Here is a 22,105-nt window from a genome sequence, read left to right on the forward strand (position 1 = left end):
GGCTTTACTTACTCAAAGAGCTCTCTGTCCAGCAACGCTGGTAAATCATATTCAACAAGCAATTCATAACTATGCCACAAAATTGCTGCTACGCAATGCAAATGGGAAGGAGATGGCATCAAAAGACCATACTCTCTTGTTGAGCTATTTGGACAAATGTAGCTGACTCGACCACTTTTTTTCATAGCTGCAACTCTTGCGGAATCGCTGACCCATTTCAGCAATGCTTGAATTCTGGAAGGCAAGATGATGTAGTACATTATAAAGGGTCAAAGAAACACTCAAAACTAAATTAGCTTGCCTGCTTTTTGTCATCTGATGTACACATTTATCCCCTCCTTTGAAGCAAAGTTCAAGAGTGAGCTCAAACTCTTGTTTTCTCAAGACTTAGATCACCAACAGGGAAAAAATTAAAAACACTGATCATCTTGGACAGCCAAATGTAAGCTTCCTTTCTACAGAGAAAGAAAACGTAGCAGGTATCTGAGTTCTGAGTACTTGAGAGAGAAGTCAGTTTAACAACTGAAGTTTCATCACATTTGTAAGAGCAAAAAAAGAGGGACAGCATTCTCTGCAAAGGATGTAAAGGGCTAGGAGAGACAGCTGGAAAGCTTTCGATTTCTGCACTTTCACATTGTCTCATCACAATCAGATTTCAAAAAGTCTGGTTTTGTGCAGTAATATCAAGCCACTATTTAGCAGATTACTTTTGTATACACTTCCACATGACAATCCCAGTAACATTACCTATCTTTTGTTCCAGGGTCTTGAGTTGTTCCAAGCTGATAAAGAATGTCTATTGTGGAGTCAGAAGAGAGACCATTTAATCTTCCAAACAGTAAAGGGCTATTCAGATCTTGCCGCATTCAAAAAAAAAAAGGGGGAGGGGAAATAATAGAAGTACTTACATATGTATTTTTCAAAAGTACTAATGAAATTATTATAGAATTGCAATATTAACATTGAACTGAGTTTTGCCATTAACATAAGGATGCAATTCTTACACACACCACTATCTCGAAACTGTGCATTTTGAATGTTCAATGCAACCTTCAGCCTTACTATGAAAGGAAAAAATCATTGCAACATTGATCAGACACAGGACTTAAAGTTTTAACTAGTAGGATTTTCTTCAACGTATTCCAAAAAGACGTGACTCATTCCAATATACTTCACAGAAGCAAACATTTATTTCAAAACAGAAGCTTATGTGACACCAATTTCCATCAATGGGACTAAGGCTGAAGATTTCCTCAGATTATGTCCTATTCATCTTATCCTCATCATGTTCATCTCCTGCCCTGGAGGAAACTGCTCTCTTATCTAACAGCATTCCAGCAAAAGACAGCAGGCTGCACAGAAACATTAACTCATGGCAAAATAAGTCATGGAAGCCATTTTGAAAAGAGCGTCTTCTGTCAGTATTAGCAACCTCAAAACAGGAAAAATACGAATTCAGTTTTCTTTCATTTAAAAGCCACAAAACAGCAAAGTAGTATGGAATCATAAATACAAAAATCCCCAGTGCACTGACAGAAGAGCTACTACCAAATTTCACTGCGCGACACAGATGAGTTGTTCAAGTGTCTGGATTATGTACCTCCACCTGTAAATATTTTCAATGCTTAGTGCCATTCAGAATTTATACTGTCCCACGGACTATTACTGCCCAAATATTGCTGCATTTGTTTTCTCTAACACTACTCATGGATGTTCTTTATTTTGAAACATATAGACATAGCATCTATAGTAAGATGCGCTTACAATACATTGCAAGTCCTACTCTCCTGTCTTCAACACATTCACCTAATTACCCTATTCCACACAAAAATCAAAACAACCCTGGTTGCACTGCTTTACTGTTGTAGAACTACCCACATACAAAGAAGTGATACTTAGAAGCACAACAAAGCACAATGGCAAGTTCTGGTAACCCAAATTCACAATTGGAAAGTAACACGCAAGTATACTCTATTTGTACATTTATACAATCAGTGTTTTTAAGCAACAACTGAAAAGAAAAACATTGCACTCACCTGCAGGATCGCTCCCTGATGCTGAGCAGTTTCTTAGAAGAATGTCAATCAATTTTAAGCCTATTCTGGTGGACTGAAGCCCAATTTTTACAAGCACAGCCTCAATATTTGGAGAATGCATGCCACAGTAAGGTGACATTAGTAAAGCAGCACATGTCTGCAACAGATTAGCAGTGGGTGCTGCAGCACTAGCCATCATTCCTTCTAAATCACTTATGTGGGTGAGGCAGTGGTGTAATAATCTTAACCATCCAATACTGAAAAGGAAAACGTAAAAATGAGCTAATGTATCATTTTCTTACCATTTTATTTTTATTCTATAACATAACTACCTGTATTAGATTCTAGGACAAGTACTGCAGAAAACTGCTGCGACATGATCAGACATCATTTGAGAAAAGTAAATTAAAATGACTGAATTTAAGCCCACAATGTAATATACATTAGTAATGCTGTTGTAATCATTGATCCAAGGTTGTAAGAAAGGCGGGGTTTGTGGACAGGAAGAGTTAAGAGCCTGCAAGTTTTATTACTAAAGTTTCTCAAGATTTCTTGATTCATATGCATATTTCTTCCAATAGGGTCAATGTATTGGGAGGAAGGTGGAGGGGAAGGTGTTTCTATAGGGGCAAGGCAGGGGAGAGGGTGTGGGGTTTTTTGTTTTGGTTTGGTTTTTGTTATTGTTGGGTGGGTTTTTTTGTTTCGTTGGGGTTTTTTTTGTTTGAGGGTTGTTTTGGGTTCTTTTACATTAAAAGAAGCTGGTCAAAACATAAATGTGAAACATGAAACAGCATGCTGCCTCACTTAAGCACCATGGAATTTATTTGTATTTAAGGTCAAGATTCTGCAATAGTGATTGGCATCAAAATTATACACCTGCACAGCTTCCCTGACGTTACCAACTTTTAGGGTCATACACATCTACGACAAGCTACAGTGAACCTGATTTAAAAAGGACACAGAAAACATGCAGAAATTAAAAATGTGTTAGCCACTGTATTTGCCCCATGTCTCTCGTACTCTTTAACATTATCGTTCAGTATTCCTTTTAATAATAAATCTTGAAAAGTATACCTATTGTAATCAAATCAATTTGGAAACACATTAACTAGACTATATTTATTAAAATATGCTACAATGCTGTTTAAAATAGCATTATGGACGAGATGACAACCTAAGTTGCACGTGAAATAAATGGCACCATTTCACTGACAAGTTCTAAACTAACAGGTTAACTTGTTTTCACAGCTAATGTTCTCTCGCACAGTTCAAAAAAAGGCAAACTTGCATATAGATCTTAAATGAAGTTTACAATTCTATTTCAGGAATAATTTACTCCTAAACATTTATTATTTTAAGAAAGTTTTCTGTTATGTCTAAAACAAAATCATACCCAAGTTTATTGAATGTATCTATCATATTACTGCCATTACTTTATTGAGATACTTCTAAAACTAAGCGGAAAGCCACAATAAAACATTTCAAGATATGAAGACTGTACACTCACCTTCTTTCTTTAGATGCTAATTACTTTTGTGTGACTTTAAGATAACCTTTTCTGAAGTACAAATACAGCAACAGTATAATTTGGCTACAAAAATTTGCTTCATTGCTATTCAAGATCAAAGACTGATTTCAGTTCTACAGCTTTGATCAAATATACACTGGACAGTATTGATGTTCTCTAAATTTACTTACTCTCTCAAAACTTTTCCCAGGAAAAGAAGAAAGTTTTAAAAAAAACTTTCCCATGCTCTCTTTTCAAATTTATAAACATTAAGGTTCAAAGATAAAATATTTCAAATTAATGAATTTGTACAATTTAGTAAGCTAAATTTCAGAACCAGGAAATCTCAAAGATTCACCCATTAAATTAAATTCAAAGTTGGAAAACTTTAACACTTATCTTTTTAAAATCCTTAAGGGTTTATTTATCTTTATTTTAAAAATAAGTAAGAAACTCCAGATGCCACCTAACCAAATAAAAGCTTTTGAAAAGAATTCTTGCTGATATGCCAGAATCATAACAACATTCAGGTCCCATTTCTCAAACATTTGCAAACAGCAATATTAGATACGACTTCCACAAAACATCCCATTGTCCTATTTCTATTCCTACTCCAACACTTATGTAACTCCGCTGACTTCAGTAGAGATAAGAAATATGTTGCTACTTCAGCTTTTTTGACAACTACCTACCCATTAAAAACACAGAATGCAACTCTAAATGCTTTTCTGTGTTTTGCACTCTTTCACCATTGCAGAGGTGAAACATCCCCTTTTACATATGCAGATTAAGCATGCTACCAAAAAAGTGAGAAGTACTGCTTCTATTTGCCTTCTGTAAAAAAAGAAAAAAAAAAAAAAAAGGCAAGTTTTCTAAGATATCTGAAACATTCTGTAAATGTCAAAATTCAACTACAAATACAGGTACTCATGAATACAGTTTGCTAGTGAAAGATCTGAGTCGGAGCAGAAAACATCATTAAAAAAACTCCAGACCATGAACTGGCATAAACATACCTCTGTCCATTGATACTAGAAGCTTACCTTGTTTTAGAGACCTGATCCTCAGAGGGAAGGAACGGATTATTGACGGTTGCAGACGAGGTGTTTCCGAAGGCCGTGAGGCCTAACAGTTTGATCTGGGAGAGTCCTAGTGTACTGGCATCCCGAGGACGATGGAGCCGAAGGCAGACGGCTGAGGCAACTTCAGCTTTTACTAGCTGGATTTTTATATAGGTGAGACCGCTTGTGATAACAGGAGTTGACAAAGGTAACATATTGACACCATCTGCGCTTATTTCAACAGATACTGATGAAGGGCAAGCTACAGAGTAAGATAAGAAGGTTCAATACTATTTAAAAATCTGTACTGGTTTGAATTTTAAGTGTTAAACATGTATCCCGTTGAAGATACAGAACAAGATGACTGAAATGATCTTAGGCAAATGCTACTACAGAACTGCAGCTGGAGTATTTGACCTGCGCGATGGTACATGTTAAAATGCATAAGCATTTTGATACACAGTGTATACAGTTTATTTCAAAGACCTAAGGTGAACAAAAGTCCTGGCAGTATAAATGCCATGTTTTCCTAGCACGGCTAGAACAATAGGAGCTGAAAATCTCATGTTTTATTCCAGCTACCGTACAAGCCCATTTTGCCTGAAGACTCCTGACCAATATTGCATTCTCACTAGGGAAAGTTTTGAGAAGTCTGACAAGGTCTTTTGGCATATTTAACGTTAACGCCACAAGACATGTACTAAGCTAGAAGAAATCAAGCAGAGGCAGGGCCTTCCATTCCCAAGGAAAGCAGAATTAGCAAGCTTTTCAACTTATTTTACAGACATTCTTCAAACAACCTGTCAGCTTTAGTTCTTATTATACTCTTCGTATCATTTCTAAATCCTACCCTTCACATTTTTAACCCAGCATCAATGTCAGTGAATCTACTCACTTGCCAGAGAGGCCAGGTGAGGTTGGATGTGGATCTCCTTGAGCAGCACGGCCGCGGGAAGGTGAATGGTGAGGTCGCACCAAGCTTCCTCGGGTAAAAATATGTACGACCAGGCGGCAGATCGAGCTCGTCTATGGGGAGGAGTAGCCTGCAACAGGACCTCAGCAGGCTGGGCAGTGGGGCTGCTTGAGGTGATCGAACCTTCAAAAACAGCACCAGTAACACTGATTATTAAATGTTAATTAAAAAAAAAAAAAACAGATTAATTTACAACCTGAACTATGAAACTTTTTTTTTTCCCATCTCACCTGTTTCGGTTTATTGATAACATCCCAAGTGTAATAGTAACTGCTGAGATATTTTTCTTTTACTCTTGGACTGTTATACATAGACAGTTTACATATCCACATGCATATGCACATGCTTGAAATTTTGCTAGGGGAAACTTGCTACCAAAATCCTGAACTTTTTATCGAGAGTTCATTACAAAAACAAACCAACCAAAAAGGTGCAAGTTGAACAGTATGCTTAGAACTTGAACTCAGTTAGTTCACATTTAACATAATAAAGGCTTTAAACGTTTAAGTATTACAATGATAACATAAATGACTTGATAACGAAAGTCTGCAATCTTTTTCTTTAAAAAGGTTTGTTCCACCTGAAAATCTTTTTCTAAAAAAGACACCAGAATCAAAAAAAACTGATCACAGCAGCTGCTTATTTTTCTTATCTCAGCATGAGTTAAGAATGAAGTAGGAAGATCTAGGCTATGTTTTCTTTAGCAACTAGTACGGCACAGGAAGACCAGATTTGTGCTGTTCTAACTACAGGTATTTGTGCTGTTTTAAGTAGCTGTAGCCCGGCCCTGCGACTAAACGCCTAGGAGCAGCTGGAGATGAATTTCTGGACACATTTTGATAGACTTTCATCCCAAATGAATTGAGTGTATCTCTCGGAGAACATTACATGATGAGAATCAGAGTGTAGTAAGTGAGGACAACCAGAAGGTTAATTTCAAAAGCATACTCCTGACTGGAAGTAAAATATTAAAATAGACGCACTCATAGCAGAACATCAAGAACTGTAGCACTTTGCAAGTTGGGAGGTAAGGCACGCAAGAACCCACCACCATACATGCTTAAGGATTTTTACTACTTAAAGCAATCAAGTACCAATATTTACAGGATTCTTAAATTTACCTTTCAGGAATTTGTGAAGAGCAAGGTAGAAGATTTCTAACGGCCTCCTATTCTGCTCCTATTCTGCCAAATAAACCTCTATGTGGTTTGGGGTTTTTTTTTCATTATTTTTTACACTCTTAGATTTGAACGACACGACTGAACAGATTTCTCTCTTGTCCAAAAATTTTTCCAGAAATTTTAAAAATACTCCTTTCTTTCTCCCCTCTTGACAGTGAGACACTCTGCTTGAATACATTCATGGGCTACGCTAGGCTAGCAGGCAGCAACAGAAAACATTAAGACATTAGTAGAGAAACCGAGCCTTTGTAAGATATTAGAGTACATCTACATCTAAAACCACATACATTTAAATTAACTGGCAGCCATTGTATTGATACCAAAACAGCACTGCAATTCTAACAAATGTTCGTGCGGAGCAATTAGGTGCAGGTGTGAGAGCAGCATCAGTAACATCAGCCCTAAGCTGCTTCTGCTCTGTGTGACCCAGCTCGGGCTCATTCTGTGTCACCCAACGCTGCTATGCTTCTGTAACGGCTCCATCAAACCTGATGTGCCTTAAGTCACCTCAGTGAGTCTGAGTATGTCTATGGCAGATGGTGGGCTGGAACTGGGCATCCCCTGACCTAGGGGAGGAGGAAAGGGCCCACCTTGATGCATGAGTACATCAGATACAGATCATTCCCTTTCCTTCTTTCCCCTCTACCCACAAGGTCTTATGACCTGCAGAGGAGCAGCTAACCTCCTCCTCCAATATTGAGAAACACCAGCAACTGCTCTGTTTAGAAGATTTAATAGTATTGCAACATTTGACACTATCATAATACTTTTCGTTAAGAATTTGATAAAGATTCAAATGACCAGTGGATATTAATGTAAGAGAAAGAAGCATTACTTACCCAAAGGCGCAAAATTGTGAATTCCTTCTGCATTATCAGGCTCAGAAGCTAGCACTCTAGCTTTCAAACTGCTATCTGTTGCTTTGGTAGGACCAGAATCAAGAAATTTCATAATAGTCGAAACCATACTTCTTGCTGTATTAACAATAGCTCTTGTGCTCGTTACCATGTTGTTACAAATAAGCTGAACACCACCTGTGTATAATGTGGGCAGGGGGGGAAAAACAACCCTGTTCAGAAGCATGCAACAGATTCTAAGCAAGCAAAGGCCTATTTAGTAAATCTGCTCCTCCAGACATATATCTGTATTCCTTCTTTAAGTGCCAAAAAAACCCTACAATAAACATTTTACTTGATGCAGCTGAAGCAAACACATTCTTACCCATATCATGGAAAGCCTTCAGTGCCTCACTTGTATCCAGCACTCGTAAAATGAACCAGAGCAGTGGCTCAGACAACTGACAAGTGGCTAGAGAACCCTAGAAGAAAAACAGTTAAGAAATACATGGTTTCATATAAAATTAATATGACAGAAATACGCATCACTGCTCTCAGTCGCCTCTTTTAGTAGGTAAAAATCCCACAGAGAAATGCTACCATAGTTGACCTCTCTGCCACAAAATAACAATACCATGTTCCATCTAGTTCACTCCTTAGGTAGGAGAAGTCTTTGTGGTAAGTAAAAGACCAAACTACCGGGATAAGCAGCTCAAGGAAATAAGCACATTAAGCATTTAAAGTACCCACTAATATGAACACAATAAACGTGTTTTCCACCTGCTCATAATAAAATATTCAATCCACCTTGAAGCGTTTAGCCAGGAACATTTATGGGAACATCAAAATGTCCTTACAGAAACTCTCTCTCTTTCCTCCTCTACCATGGGCAACAGAGGGAGGCTTCCTAACTTCATCAGCAAAGTGCAGTGAGGTTGGAAAAATGTTAACAATTCTTTTACGTAGCACTAGTTCAGTTTTCTGAGCTTATTACAGGCAACGGTCAGCTAACCTATAATTCCCTTGAAGCACAGCAGACCTAAGGGAACTTACCTGTCTTCCCATGTACCCACAGGCCATATAGGTAAGAATTGGCTGAAGCATCACTTGCACTGTTGTTGCTTTTTTACTAAGCGTTGTCAGGATAGTGAACAACCCATCTCCAACTGATATCGCATCTAAGCCACCGTGAAAGTTTTCATGTTTAGTGAGATGTAGGCCACTTGCACCTTAATGAAAACACGAACAGTTCAAAGGTCAGAAACTGAGACCTAACAAACCATTACAGCACATAAGAGGAGAACTCAAGGATATTTAATATTCTTCTCAGTTAAATGTTCATATGGATTTTACAAACTACAAATGGGCCAAAAGTCTTCAGGATCATATAAATTACTATTAGTGTTCCCAGATACGTGCTACCTTCTTTACGGAATAAATAGGAAGATTTCCCCAGGAAGTCAGGGAATTTAAAAATAATTTTAGATAAGACCATAAAAATGAGTGTAATTAGTGAGGGAAACACAGTAAGAACTACAAGGATTGGAATCCTTCCTAGTCAGAAGCAACGAATAAGTATTTAAGATTTTTTTTTCCAGATAATAATAGAAGTGCACTTCTCCAGCCAAAAACCCCCAAACATTCAACATATATATTTCTGTCAGAAATACTTCTCCTGGAATTCTCCTCCTCATTGTTACAGCTCAGGATTTACTCACGAGGATTTACTGAATATCCATATTCAGCAATATTGACTACACATTGCTGAAATTCAGGACGGAAAGCAAAAGAATAGTCTACCTAAGGAAAAGATTACCTCTGTAAATACAACTGTCTTACAAAGCATATACCTCAATCTGGAAGAGCTTTTCAAAGTGGTTTTAGATTTGAGTGGTGGGAATCTATGAAACAATCCCGTTCCATTTAGAGAAACTGGAGTTATACTAACAAATAATTAAAAAATCACGTGTTCAAGTGATCTTTGGAACATGCCTTAGAGAAACATTTTGACAAGAGAATTGACAACTGCAGTACTTTAATCACCTTCAAGCTGTCAAGAAAGAAAATACTGATAAGCACTGGATACTTGGAGACAGAGAGAGAAAGAAAAGTCTTTAGACAGCCTCCGCATGGTCTAGAAAAGTTAAATGGAATGAATGATGGAGCTGAAGCCAAGTAAGGTGGGTTTGCTGAGAAGACTTTGAGGTGAGGAGAAGGTAGGATAGGAGGGGAATACCGTTACTTGTATGATTTTCATAGTCTGTCAATGACAAAGCATAAAACCCTAATGAAATAAATAGTAAAAAGGGTCATGAAAGAAAATCCAACAAATGTTTTAACTTCATATGACAAGTGAATTACTCAAGGCCATCCTGGTCCCGGACCAGCTGGCTCACCAGGTGTGGTAAATTAACATTATTAGCATAAATTTTGACACCAGAGCCACTACTTATCAGTACACATATGCCGACATCTTCTTTATCTTTCCTGGGTAGTCATCATGCTGCATTACTTATTACACATTTACTACTATATGCTGATAACTGATTTTTGGATCATATATAAACTTGGCTGCAGTCTTGGAGAAACGTTTTGTTCATAGAAATTGCCTGGAGAGAGTTTACTACAGTTTTTCATGGAGGAACTAAAACCACAAATAGCTGCATTACATCTTCCCACGATACACATACAAATTAGTTTCAATAATCTATATTAAAAGACCTTGGGAGGAATGATCCGCTGAAGGCATCAGCTGCCCCAGTACTCTGAATTCAATGAAAAACATTTTGAAACAACACTACCTTTCCAAAGTGCCTTTATAAAAATGCAAAACAACTGCTGGACAGAAATCGGTGGTTTAGAAAGACATCCAAGTTGAGGAGAAGAATATTTGAATTTCACTCTAAAGAAACGCATACTGAGAACAAACCATCATTCCCAGAACAAACGACTTTCAGTGTTCATAGCCTATTTGCAATATGACCCCAACTAACCAGGGTAAAGGAGGAGACGTTCTGGAATTAATTTCGGGAAGGTTCTAACAGCGCAATCCAGGCTTGGCAAATCCTGCCTGCTGTTTAATTTGACTACTGGAGATTATTATTTTTTCCTCAATTGCTTTTATGCCAAAACGAACCACTGGTCTAACATTCATGTGCTCTCATCCAAAGAGTATACTGTTTTCTGGTAACAGTTTCACATCTGCTTAAAAGAGACTAGCACAGAAAAGGTCAGAGACACTTTCTTCGGAACAAGAGAATCACTATAAAGAGAACAAAATTTGACAACTATTACATCTATAATGGAGCGCAAGGTCTTTGCCTATCCTCCCGCAAAATGTTTTTCCAGTTTTGCACATGCAGAAACATTCATGGTATTTCAGCCAGCGGTTTAATTTGTGCAAATAAACTCTATGCTATCATCACAGCTCACAAGCAAGTCACATAGTCTCTCTGAGAAAATGCACCTTAGGCGTATGTCTGACAAACAGCAACTTTGCTGTTCAAAGTGTCATCAGCTTCCTCACTTCTTTGTAGCAGGAAGATCCCACCCACAAATATATGACTGGAACTCCCAGAACATGATGTTAATGAGATTTCTGGTAAAACAGAGGAATAGAAAAGTTTATGTATTCTGTGTAAGGGCCACAATTGTAATTTGTCTTTTTCAGAAACGATCAAAAAAAAGGAAAAGAATGCAATGCATAGAGAACAACTGAGGTAACGTGCCTACAATACAAACTGAAGACTAATCCTAATCCATGCAGAGAGGCATGCGATGGGCACAGATTCAAATACAGGACATTGCATTTAAACATAAGAAAAAAGCTTTTCTACTTTAAGAATGATTGAACATTGTAACAAGTTGCCCGGGGTGGTCATAGAGTTTCCATCCTTGAGTTCCCACCCTTGAGGAATTAAACTGGACAAGGTACTGAGTAACCTGCTCTCTGAGACAGGCTTGGAGCTGATCCTGCTTTGTGCAGGGAGGTTGGACTAGGCAAGCTCCAGAGGTCCCTTTCAACGTTGACCATTCCGAGATTCAGCAAATTCAAACGCCAAATACATTCCTGTTTGGTTTTAATTATGGTCTCCCATCTCATGTTAGTTTTTTTCACATACATATCCCTCCTTTGACTTCTTATCAGTTTCTTTTTTCCTGTCATTTCTGTGACACATGTCTACACCCAGTTTATGAGTTTGTAGAAGTTTGAAGTGTTTCCCCACCCCAAAAGATCTTCCATTTGATTTACAAAATACCTACCAATAATCATTGCCATAGCACTGCTGTTACACTGGCCAAGCGCTGACAAAATCTGGCTCATAATTTGTTGGTTGGCTAACACCAAGTCTGCCACATATGCAGTTGATCCTTGAGTATTAGGGTTGCTTCCATTGCCATCTTTGCCTCCTGAAACCTTTTCTTCATCAGACACGCTGTCGGTAGTACTGCTTGCTACTGGAACACGGGCACTATATTCTCGGTTACTGGAAAGCGGCAGTTGAACTAAAATGTTGACCAGCTTTAACAAATCAAACATAAGTTGATCCCTTGTCATTTCTCCACAAACTGCTTTGGCATCCCCTGGACGGATAATATTGGCAAAAAGCCCTCCAAAACACGCTCGAGCACCCACAGAACTGTCTGAGCCGCTGCGAGACATCACTTTGTCCGAACATGTAATGTAATGATGCACAAGGAAGGTTATAGATTCAATTACTGCAGAAATAGTGCTAACGGATACAACTTCAAAATTCTGTTCCAGGGTAAATTCCAAGAGTTTCACTTGTGCATCCAAGGGTCCCTGGCCTGTCTGGAAAGCACCCCTGAAAGAAAAAAAAAAAAAAAGATTGTCCAATATCAACAAGTTAAACTGGTTTAGTTGTTTGGGGTGTTTCTGTGCGATTTTTAATAACCAAAAAGCACACCAGACTTTTAATAAATAAAAATCCAGCCATTTTCAGAAATGCATGTTGAAACACAATCTGATCTTTCACATGTGTCAAGCATTCATAATTTTTTAATATACTGGTCATTATACAGACTGTAGAACCTGCTCATGCTATCACTTTCCTGATACCACAAAGGATTAAAGTTTCCTTTGGAAAAGTCTAGGATCCATCTTTTTTCTTAATCATTCAGTTGACTTTGTAGCTATAGGCTTAGAATACAGTCCTGTTCAGTTGCAGGTGAAAAGTTTCGTATGCTTGCTGGGAAACTTCATGGGAAGAAGTCATCTAATACTTCAGTATCATTAGGAGTATTTGTTTTCTAACAGGAAATCAGAATGGGTTTTTTTCTTCCCATAGTTTTATTTTCTTTTTCCCCTTATGCAGAAAGAAGAATGGTCAGGTGTAGCTATCTCATGATAGCTCATGAGGCCATGAGCAGGCACTCAAACTATCACAGGTTGGTGCTTGAAGGTTGATTGCTTGAAGGATCTCTTTTAGGGTTAAGTTTATTTTCCCAATTGCTTTTACAGGTATACTAGTGGACTACAAAATGAACGTTTTGAATCGGTATATTTAAAAGAAAACTTGTGCTCATTCTTGAAGTGTTAGTTACTGACTTTCGATATGTTTCTCTGTATCTTTTGACATTGATTAATCTTACTACAACTTTTAAAATTAAATACAGAACAAAACAGCTTATAGAAATAGCCCTGAAGAAAATATTTGGCATTTAATTAGTTCTAACAGTAAAATACTGCTTTTCTTCACGATCAATCTTATATTTTCATAAGACATGTTATACTTCAATAATAACCTGAGGTTTCAGAAATAACCATCTAAACCCTTTTCTGGTGCTTTGCTTCCATTTTAAGACATTTCAGTCCCACCTTTGGTTTGTCTGGGAAAAAAAAAAAAATCTAACACATTTCAAAACCTATCCTTTAAGTGGTCTCATTAACTTATTTCAAATAAATCATGGCATGCAGACACACGTTCCAAGATTCACTGTGAATTAATGATTTTATCATGTTATGGCATTTCCTGTATAAGTGACTGATCGCCAATGTAACCTGGTAAACACCACCCATCCCATTTCAGTTACTAAGGTAAAATCGCTTAGAGAAGGCTGAAACTGTTTTCGGTCTGATTAAAGAACAGGTAACACCAAAGTGCCACCTCCTGGGGAGCCAGAAACTGAGGAAGCTCATCCCTAACTACACAGAGCTTTTTGTCTAGGGATGAGTAGAATATGAATACCAGAAATAAATTATAATTACTAATGTACTTCAGACCAAACAACTGCCACATTTCTGGTGTACTGCTGTACACACAACAGCCTTGTGCACATCGACCCAGCAGGACTGTAAAAGACAAGCCATAAGCTCTTATCTCTCCCCTGGCTAGAGGCACTTCTCTACACTGGGAAGACAAGACATCAACAGGCCCCAGAAGAAGAGTGGGGCAGATGAGATTTTTCCACTGTTGGGTGAGGAGAAGAGGAAAAAAAACCAAAAAACCCAAAGCAATAAATACGCATATCGCATAAAAAGGATTATGCAATCTCACATTTCATCCTACCGTGTTACAAAAGCCATCCGTATTATTTTCACAATTAACAAATACTTTCTAGCATCTTTCATTAATTCAGGCCTCTCGGAATACTTTTTTCTCTTTTTAATCGGTAAGTTTACCAACAGTGCTCTTATTTTAGGGGTTACTTTAACAAGGTCTATATCTTAGCTCTAGATAAAATCCATCCAAACAACTGTTTAGTGCTTCTGTTCACTGTGCCTCACACACAGACGGCTGCATGGATTCCAGTCGCACTCTTCCACGTGCCAGAAGCAGCTGAGATCCTGCTAGCAGTGCTGTAGCAACAGCATACCTAACTTGACAATACGACAAGGCAGGAGATACACACCTTAGTTGTGATTCACACTCATACAGATTTTAAAGACAAAGAGGACATGAAAGGAAAAAAAAAAAAAAGTTAAGATTTACCTTTCTGTTGAAAGTATATGTATTAATTTCAATAAAAATTCACTGAACATCTGAGGACAAGTTGAAGAAAGGTGCACTTGTAATCGAGTAAGAAATTCTTGCATAGCTTGCGTTGCTGTTGGCCCAACCTAGAGGGAAAGGCATTTTAATAAGTATTATATAAAATGAAACGTCTTCAAGAACATTTAGTAGTATCTAATAAAGAACATCTTCAAAGAACAGAAAAGTATTATGTAGCTTCACTTGCTTTCTGAAAAAATTTACGGGGTTTTCACAGGAGAACTATGCCATATCAATTTATATTATGCATTTTTCTATTACCAACCATGAGTAAAAAGCATATAATTCAGTCCTTCGCCTAAGACTCATTTTGCAGCTTGAGACTTCATCTTTTCAGCAATGCAAACTACACTTCACACAGAATACATTTCTGTGCTAATCTCAATGTTCTTGCACAAACTACACATTTTCATATAAGTGCTCTAAATTAATGGCACTGTGCACACTTAAGTTCTGGAAAAGACCGTGTATTTTCTGGAAAATTTTCTGGAAAATACTGGAAATACCAGGTGTTTTCTGTCTCCTAATATTACATACAACTAAGTTAACTTGGGCTTTCTTTTAATCACTATTCACAGATGTTTCAAAGAATGCAAAAAGCAAAAAAAAAAAAAAATCCGTTGAAATTAGGAGAAACGGTAGACACCACATGAATTCAGAAACAGGCTGAAAATAAAAGCGTAATTTTAAATTCTGGAATTATTAGATATTTAGTCTTAATCTTCATTGGCATTTTTATCACAATCTAACAGGATTTCAGGAAACTATCTGAACTCTATTACTTTTTTCATGCATGCAACGAAGGAATCCTAACATGGAACACATTCACTGACATATCGCATGGCACTCTCTCCCTGTGGTAAGTCTCCAAGTAGTTGTAAAAATGTATGATCAGTACTCAGAGTGTATCACCAACATAAACTTCCCTATGGTTGCTCATCAGAACCAACTAAGACTATAATCAAAAAAAAGAAACAAGCCAAGGATCTAATACATTATGAATAACACATATTCACGTCAAGTGTATTGAAATCCTACTACGAAGTTTTTTTCTTATTTTAATTGCCAGTTACCTGTGGACTGTGCTGATTTGTTCCATGAGGATTAGTGCCGGAAAGAAATTTCACTAACACATGAATGAGGTTTGGATCTGACACCAACAATTGGGCAGTACTTTCCTGAGCTCCAATGGCACTGCTTGGACCAGCTTAAAAATAAAGACATCAAAATTCAATCTCTAATCTTAAGCATTAAGTGTAAATCAAACATTTATAATACTGCATATCCCTTATACTTATTTCATGATGTGTAAATATTCTCAGCAAAATCAGCTACAAAAGCTGCTTACTCAGGACTACAATTTTGAGTGTAGAGTTTTCCATTGTACAGATATAACCCCCCGAAACTGTTCCATCGGTGTTCCTAGCTTGCTAAGGCAGTATTCCCGAAAACAGAGGTTCATTTTGTAGAAGCAATATACACAGACATTTTCATTTGTTTCTCTTTGCTAGTCCAACACTTTAATAAGGCTCAAATGCATTCGTTAATTTGTCAGACAGAGATCACGTTCTATTATCCCATAAACAATCACAGTATTTTTGATCTTGGCACACTCGGAGACTTCTCATCATTGACTAAAACTGTCAGCAGCTTAACCGATAAGAACTTTGAGGACCAGAATTAGAATTAAATACACCCTTCAACGATCAAACAAAAGAGCTTTATTAAATGTGAAGTCTTACTCATTCAGTAGTGGTATACAGAATCATTTCAAAACACAACTTGAAAAAAGCATAGCTGCCTACTGAATAAAAATACATATTCTTACAATATTATACCCATCTAAATGAAGTTGCAGGTTATTACAAGCTGAAGATGTGATCTCTTTCAGACTACCTCTTCATATATAAAAGATTAAATCAAGAGAAAATGATGCTCTGGTATAAGAGTTTGGTTGGCATCCCTTTGCATCCCAAGATAAGAGTCTTAATTAGGAAGGCTGTTAAAAGAACCAAATCTTGAACTATTTACTAGTCATTCTCCTTATCAGACTCTTCATCATTCACAATAATTTCCTTTAAATTGAGGAAAGTTAACTAAAGATCCCAACGAGGAGGGAAACATCTCCATCCAAAACAGAATGAAACTCTAACTGCTTCCATCTCAGTTGAAAAGCTTTCAGAGCAATGACATAAAAATAGCATTGGAAAGACACTTGCTATGAGAAGAAATCCTTATGGGAAGACAATCCACAATAAGTTTTCTCCTTATCAAATACTGTTTGATTCTCAAACTATAACCAGATTTCTCACTTTAGATGAATGCAGAAAGCCAAGTACAGAAACTTAAGAATGAAAGCATTTCTTGTACAGCTATACAAACCGTTTTGCACTGATTTATCAACTTTAGAAGTGGAACAAGCCTGTACGGCTACAACTGACAGTTTGGCAATAGCTGGAGTTGAATAAAAGCAAGAACACATCCCACAGGATTCCAGTTCCATTGTATTGCAGACAATGAGTCTGCTCTAGTTTACACTTGATAGTGCACAAGATGAAAAGGCTAGGTCTTGTCTCAGTCGGGGACAAGTCTGTAAAAAGTAAGCATACAACAGCACAGGTCCTCTGAAAGAAAAACTGAACATTTCAGAACAACAGAGAAGTTTTCCATTGCAGGAAACACCAGCCTTGGAAATGCCAATCAGGGTGAACTGATCAAGCTTATTTTCCCTTGCTGCATCTGCACCCCTGAATATGTACTGAAGTAAAACATACAATACACTGATTTTCCCTGTAAGAAAACTAGGTATGTAGGCCGTTGGTAGGGGTTTTTTTTGGGGGGGTGTTTCTGAGTGTAAGATGATACAAGTTAAAAATGATGTTCAGGTCACTTAGAACACTAATTTGCCAAGCTCATAGCTCTTGCACGTATACTTAGACCTGTTTCTTTACTGCCTTCTGGGTTTTTTTTTGAAAAAAGTTCCACTTACAAACTATTTTTAAATTTAAGATAAATCATTATCACTAAAATTACATTCAACTGCAGCTGACGTAACTAATCAAAATGAGAAGTCAATTTGAATTCAGTTATTCTGTTTTTCAGTTTTCTCTAACTTTTCATTGTCTCAATGTAACCGTATCATTCAAACTTTGTGTATGACTTCAGTTTTGAGCTAGATGTCACTCGAGTTTTTCCAAAAGTACTGAATATCCAAATTATTTTTAAAATAAGTGTACAAAGCACTCAAAATGTTTGTATTTTTATTTGAAAAAAGGACATACTTTCATGCTTCCCTGCATTCCTGAATGGTCCCTTCACAGAGAGAAGGTATTTAATTTTCTTCAGAGACCTTGAATCACCAGTGAAGTCTACAACGATCCGTGTTGACAAGCAACGCTGCTATTCAGTGTTGTTCTTTTTTAAGAAAGAAGAAAACGAAACAAAACAAACTCTCCATTGAAACTACAGCTTTTAGAAGATGTTTGATTGCATTTTTCTGAACAGGGCACATTTGGGGTGCAGCTTCAAGTAATCTAATTTGTTCACTTGGTGTTTCTTTCAAGGCAACATTATTTTAAAAAAATCCAGCTTTTTCCTGCTATGTTCACACCTTCATTCATTAGGTTTGTACTGTAACTAATTAAATCTGGTTATTTGTGAAGACTTTACATCTTAACACAAGCAGATGTTATGTTAGAACTTCCCTGGAATTGACAGTCCCAGGCCATCTCCTCTTGACAAGCAGCAGCCAAGTCCACATGCTAATCCTTAACTCTTTTCCTTCCAGCATTAGAAGGCTCCATAGTTTTTCTACTGTTTCATGATAGGGTTGATGCCATAATTGAAAAACTTCATTGCTTCCTATGTTATTTTATTTTTACATTTTCTATTTAAAAGCTGAAAATATCACTACAACATAAAACCCCACTTTTTTTCTACATTATATTTTTAGTCTGACACATTTTGTTTGACATTCTAACTCAGATTTCAAGATGCATCTACATTATCTGCTCTGTCAGATAGTGTTTATGCTAAAACACTGCTCTCAAACAGTATTTCTGGTGACAACAATAACAGAGAAGCAAAAGGGCATGTGAGGAGACCACGAATAGTTCTTGCTAAAGGAACAGAAGAGTAAACGCACTATCAGAAGGATCTGAGATGACAGCTATTTACTTTAGAGCAACTGTACCCCTGAGAAATTTTTCTTAGCCAGGTACCATTGTAGATTTGCTTCTACCCACCTTCCTTTACACGGCATTAAATGGTTCTAGACGTCACCCATCAAACACTGATTTTAAACACCATCCTGGCAAGATCTGTCCCTGGATCTTGTAACCAATTAAGGTCATTGTTCTGAAAAGAAATGATGGGGGTATTGGGTTTATCCCTAAAAAATACCTTGCACTCCTCAGATAAGAGTTTCCGAAGCACAAAAGTTACACAGCCTGAGCTCTCATTCTGAAGACATTTATCAGCACATAATGGCATAATGAAAAAACATCTCCTGACCATGAACTGACCTGCCCTAGACAGTGGTTGTTCATAAAATCCCAATATAGGGCAGCTCCCAAAAAGAATCTGCTGTATACTCAGGGGGAGAAAAAAAACCAACTAAAAAGCCTTGATTACTACTGGAGAGATCTGCGGTTTTGGAAAAATGACTAAAGCTTTGAAAATAAGCTCAAGATGAGATCTCTAGAACCACCCAATTTCTCATGACAAGATCTTCTAATTTGTTGAACTCTTGAAGAAATGGTGACCAAACTGTAGTCTTCAGAGTACAACAGTTCAGAAGTGGGTTCAATGAGACTACTTGTAAAATGCAAATAAGGTAAGACCCTTATCTAGAATGGATGGAAGAGTATGAAAAAGCATTGCCCTTCCTCCCTCTCTCCCCCTTTTTTTTGCCTTTCTTTTCGTTTACTTTCTTCTTTTTAAATGAAAGACTGGGAGGAAAAAAGAATGGCTGAATGTGAACATGTGTATCAAATGGTAATAATGAATTTCAACTAAATAAAGCAACCTTAAGAAGGAGGTTCTCTGCAAAAACTTTGAGATCCAATGGTTTAGAACAATAGCAATAGAGGGATTTTCTCAGTGCTAAAATGCCCACCTGCAAAAGAGTTAGCAAATCATCTATGAGCAGCTACACCTCTAAGTGGTTTTTCAGTTTCTGAAACAGCAAATATGATTATCTAATGACGATTATGTCAAGAAGAGGTGCCTTCTTGCTTGTTTAAAATGCTTAATGTGTCTGAAGAGGTTTATTATCCCTGAAATCACCTGAATAAAATATTTTTGGTGGTGATTTTTTCATCAGTGAAGATATTCTGCAAATGAACACATTTGGGGGCTTGTTGTATTTTGGATATCAAAAGGGGAAAGAAACTCATTTCATAACCACACACATCTAGCAAGACTAATCTAACTTATTCCCAATGAACTGTAGTTGACATCTTAGTGGTTTCAAAACAAAACAAAAAATCAACCAAAAAAAAAAAAGCCCTAACCATAACCTGTTAATACAGTGATAATATTTGTACTTCATAGCTTAAAACATTACAGAATTAAAGAGGATATAAGAGAAACTTGACTCCAAAGAAAGCTGATGCATCACTTGCATTTCATCAGTCTCAGGAACAACTTGTCTTTAAATTGTTCGCTCTCTATTGGCTGTACATATTTAAAAAACCCAACAACCTCTCTCTCCTGGAAAGCATGGTCTTGAAAATTATAAGCTGATGAGAACTCCTGTGAGACACTGTCTGCAATAGCTTAAGAGACTATTATTAGTCCCAGTTCTGAACTAAAGCACATGGAAACCAAAACTATTGACTGGAGAAATGTTCTGATGGATCCCACCTTCAATTGTCAAGAACTGAACAAAGACTATTTCACTTCTTAAATGTGACAACTCAGTGCCATCGAGGTAGAATATTATCTTGAATTATTAGCTGCTGAGGAATCCTGGCACAGAACTTACCCGATGGGCACTTAAACCTGCTTAGGCCCCGGTTCTATCAGTGAGTATGGGAAAAAGGGTGGTTAAGGAATATAAATCTGTGTTAATTCACACACATGCATAAAAGGAGACACACCTTCAACCCTCTGCTTTACCCTCCAGCAAGGTTGCACCTCCAATCCTTTCCAACTCAACGCCAACTCACAATCCTATATGCACAAAATTCCACAACCACATTCATGTGCTGAAGTGTGCCTGCAATGAGTCACAGTGGTTGCTTCGGAGCAGCTTTTCGTTCACATCATCACTTACTGATCTCAGGCAATTGCCTAAGAAACTCCCACAAACACGCAGCTGCCTGTCTGTCAGTGTCAGAGAACAGCACTGAGCGTCGTACCACTTGGAAGAGATTCACACAGTGTACTTTTTGGAAATTGCTCGTCTACAGTTACAAATTGGAGTGTTGAAAACACACATGGGTGTTAACGGCAGGCACTGCTATCCTACAAATCAGGTCATGTTCTATTCTCAAATACCAAGAATAAGACGGAGGCCTCAGTTTGTGAATATCGATTAAGTCTCTTCCATCAGTTTATTCACAGCTCTACCGCCTCACCTAACAGCAAAAATTTCAGCAGATTTTTGTGAGACTGATCTCTAAATAACATCACAGAAAAGGGACAGAAAGTGAAAACCTGAAGAAAAAAGTGCATCCCAAAGACAACCATTTGAAATGGCATACATGAAAAAAAGATTCATAAGCAGCTTTGAGGAAAACTGGAGAATAGCTGTGTCATCACAGGATGACAAACCACTTCATAGAAGTGTGATCTTCAGGCAGCTCTGGGTTTCCTTCTTCTTTAGTCATATGTTTGGAGTGAAAACAGAATTTAAAAAAGAGTTTTGACTTGGTCAGAGCAGGTTTTAAAAGATTCCAGTCTCCAAGTTCTTACTATCTGATAATTTCTTTAGCCCTGAGGACAAGCCCATCAAAGCATTCCTCACAAAAGTTGCTCTATGACAGTGAGCCATTTAGAAGCTTAATTTCTTTGTTTAAAATTACATCCTTTAATTTCTACCAGTCTTGTGGTAAAATCTCATTCACAAAGCGAGACTATTTCTAGCATGCTACAGAACAATACACACAGTGTGAGATAATCTGGCCTGCATAGGGAAATGAAATGAAACAAAAGGGTTGGATTTATTTTTCAATAGCTTCTGAGGGCTTATTTTCAGATAGCTTAACATAAGCAATGACTAGTGCCTGCGTATTTATGAAAATATTCCTACTATATCAGAAAAACACAAATCCTTCCTCTCTGCTACCTCTTCCCATAGTACAAAGCTAATTCCCAAGAATCATTAGCCAGTCCTAAATTCATTTTTAGAAGATGCTGCCAACCTACTTATAATGACATTTTCTTTTACCACTAGGGTTTCAATTCCCATGGTACAAGCAATTCAAGGAGCCCACTCTTGGAAAGCCTGAAGTTAAGGAGAACCAACCAAAGTACTTATATGACAAAAGTAAAG

The 22,105-nt window shown here is 37.4% G+C and overlaps 1 protein-coding gene across 1 annotated transcript in view; it reads right to left on the minus strand.

The window, feature by feature from the left end:
- BIRC6 (baculoviral IAP repeat containing 6) overlaps nucleotides 1–22,105 on the minus strand; it is a gene marked incomplete at both ends in the record, with an annotated part of 77,762 nt that overhangs the window by 11,062 nt on the left and 44,595 nt on the right. Inside the window, 11 exons of the mRNA XM_009701526.1 lie at nucleotides 13–234; nucleotides 748–856; nucleotides 2,037–2,293; nucleotides 4,587–4,866; nucleotides 5,500–5,700; nucleotides 7,598–7,792; nucleotides 7,980–8,076; nucleotides 8,648–8,823; nucleotides 11,858–12,420; nucleotides 14,548–14,675; nucleotides 15,681–15,814. Coding sequence (XP_009699828.1) covers nucleotides 13–234; nucleotides 748–856; nucleotides 2,037–2,293; nucleotides 4,587–4,866; nucleotides 5,500–5,700; nucleotides 7,598–7,792; nucleotides 7,980–8,076; nucleotides 8,648–8,823; nucleotides 11,858–12,420; nucleotides 14,548–14,675; nucleotides 15,681–15,814 — 2,362 coding nt within the window. The remainder of the gene's footprint in view (nucleotides 1–12; nucleotides 235–747; nucleotides 857–2,036; nucleotides 2,294–4,586; nucleotides 4,867–5,499; nucleotides 5,701–7,597; nucleotides 7,793–7,979; nucleotides 8,077–8,647; nucleotides 8,824–11,857; nucleotides 12,421–14,547; nucleotides 14,676–15,680; nucleotides 15,815–22,105) is intronic.

Source organism: Cariama cristata, unplaced genomic scaffold, assembly GCF_000690535.1.
Source record: "Cariama cristata isolate BGI_N322 unplaced genomic scaffold, ASM69053v1 scaffold3586, whole genome shotgun sequence".
In the NCBI taxonomy this organism is placed as follows: Eukaryota; Metazoa; Chordata; class Aves; order Cariamiformes; family Cariamidae; genus Cariama; species Cariama cristata.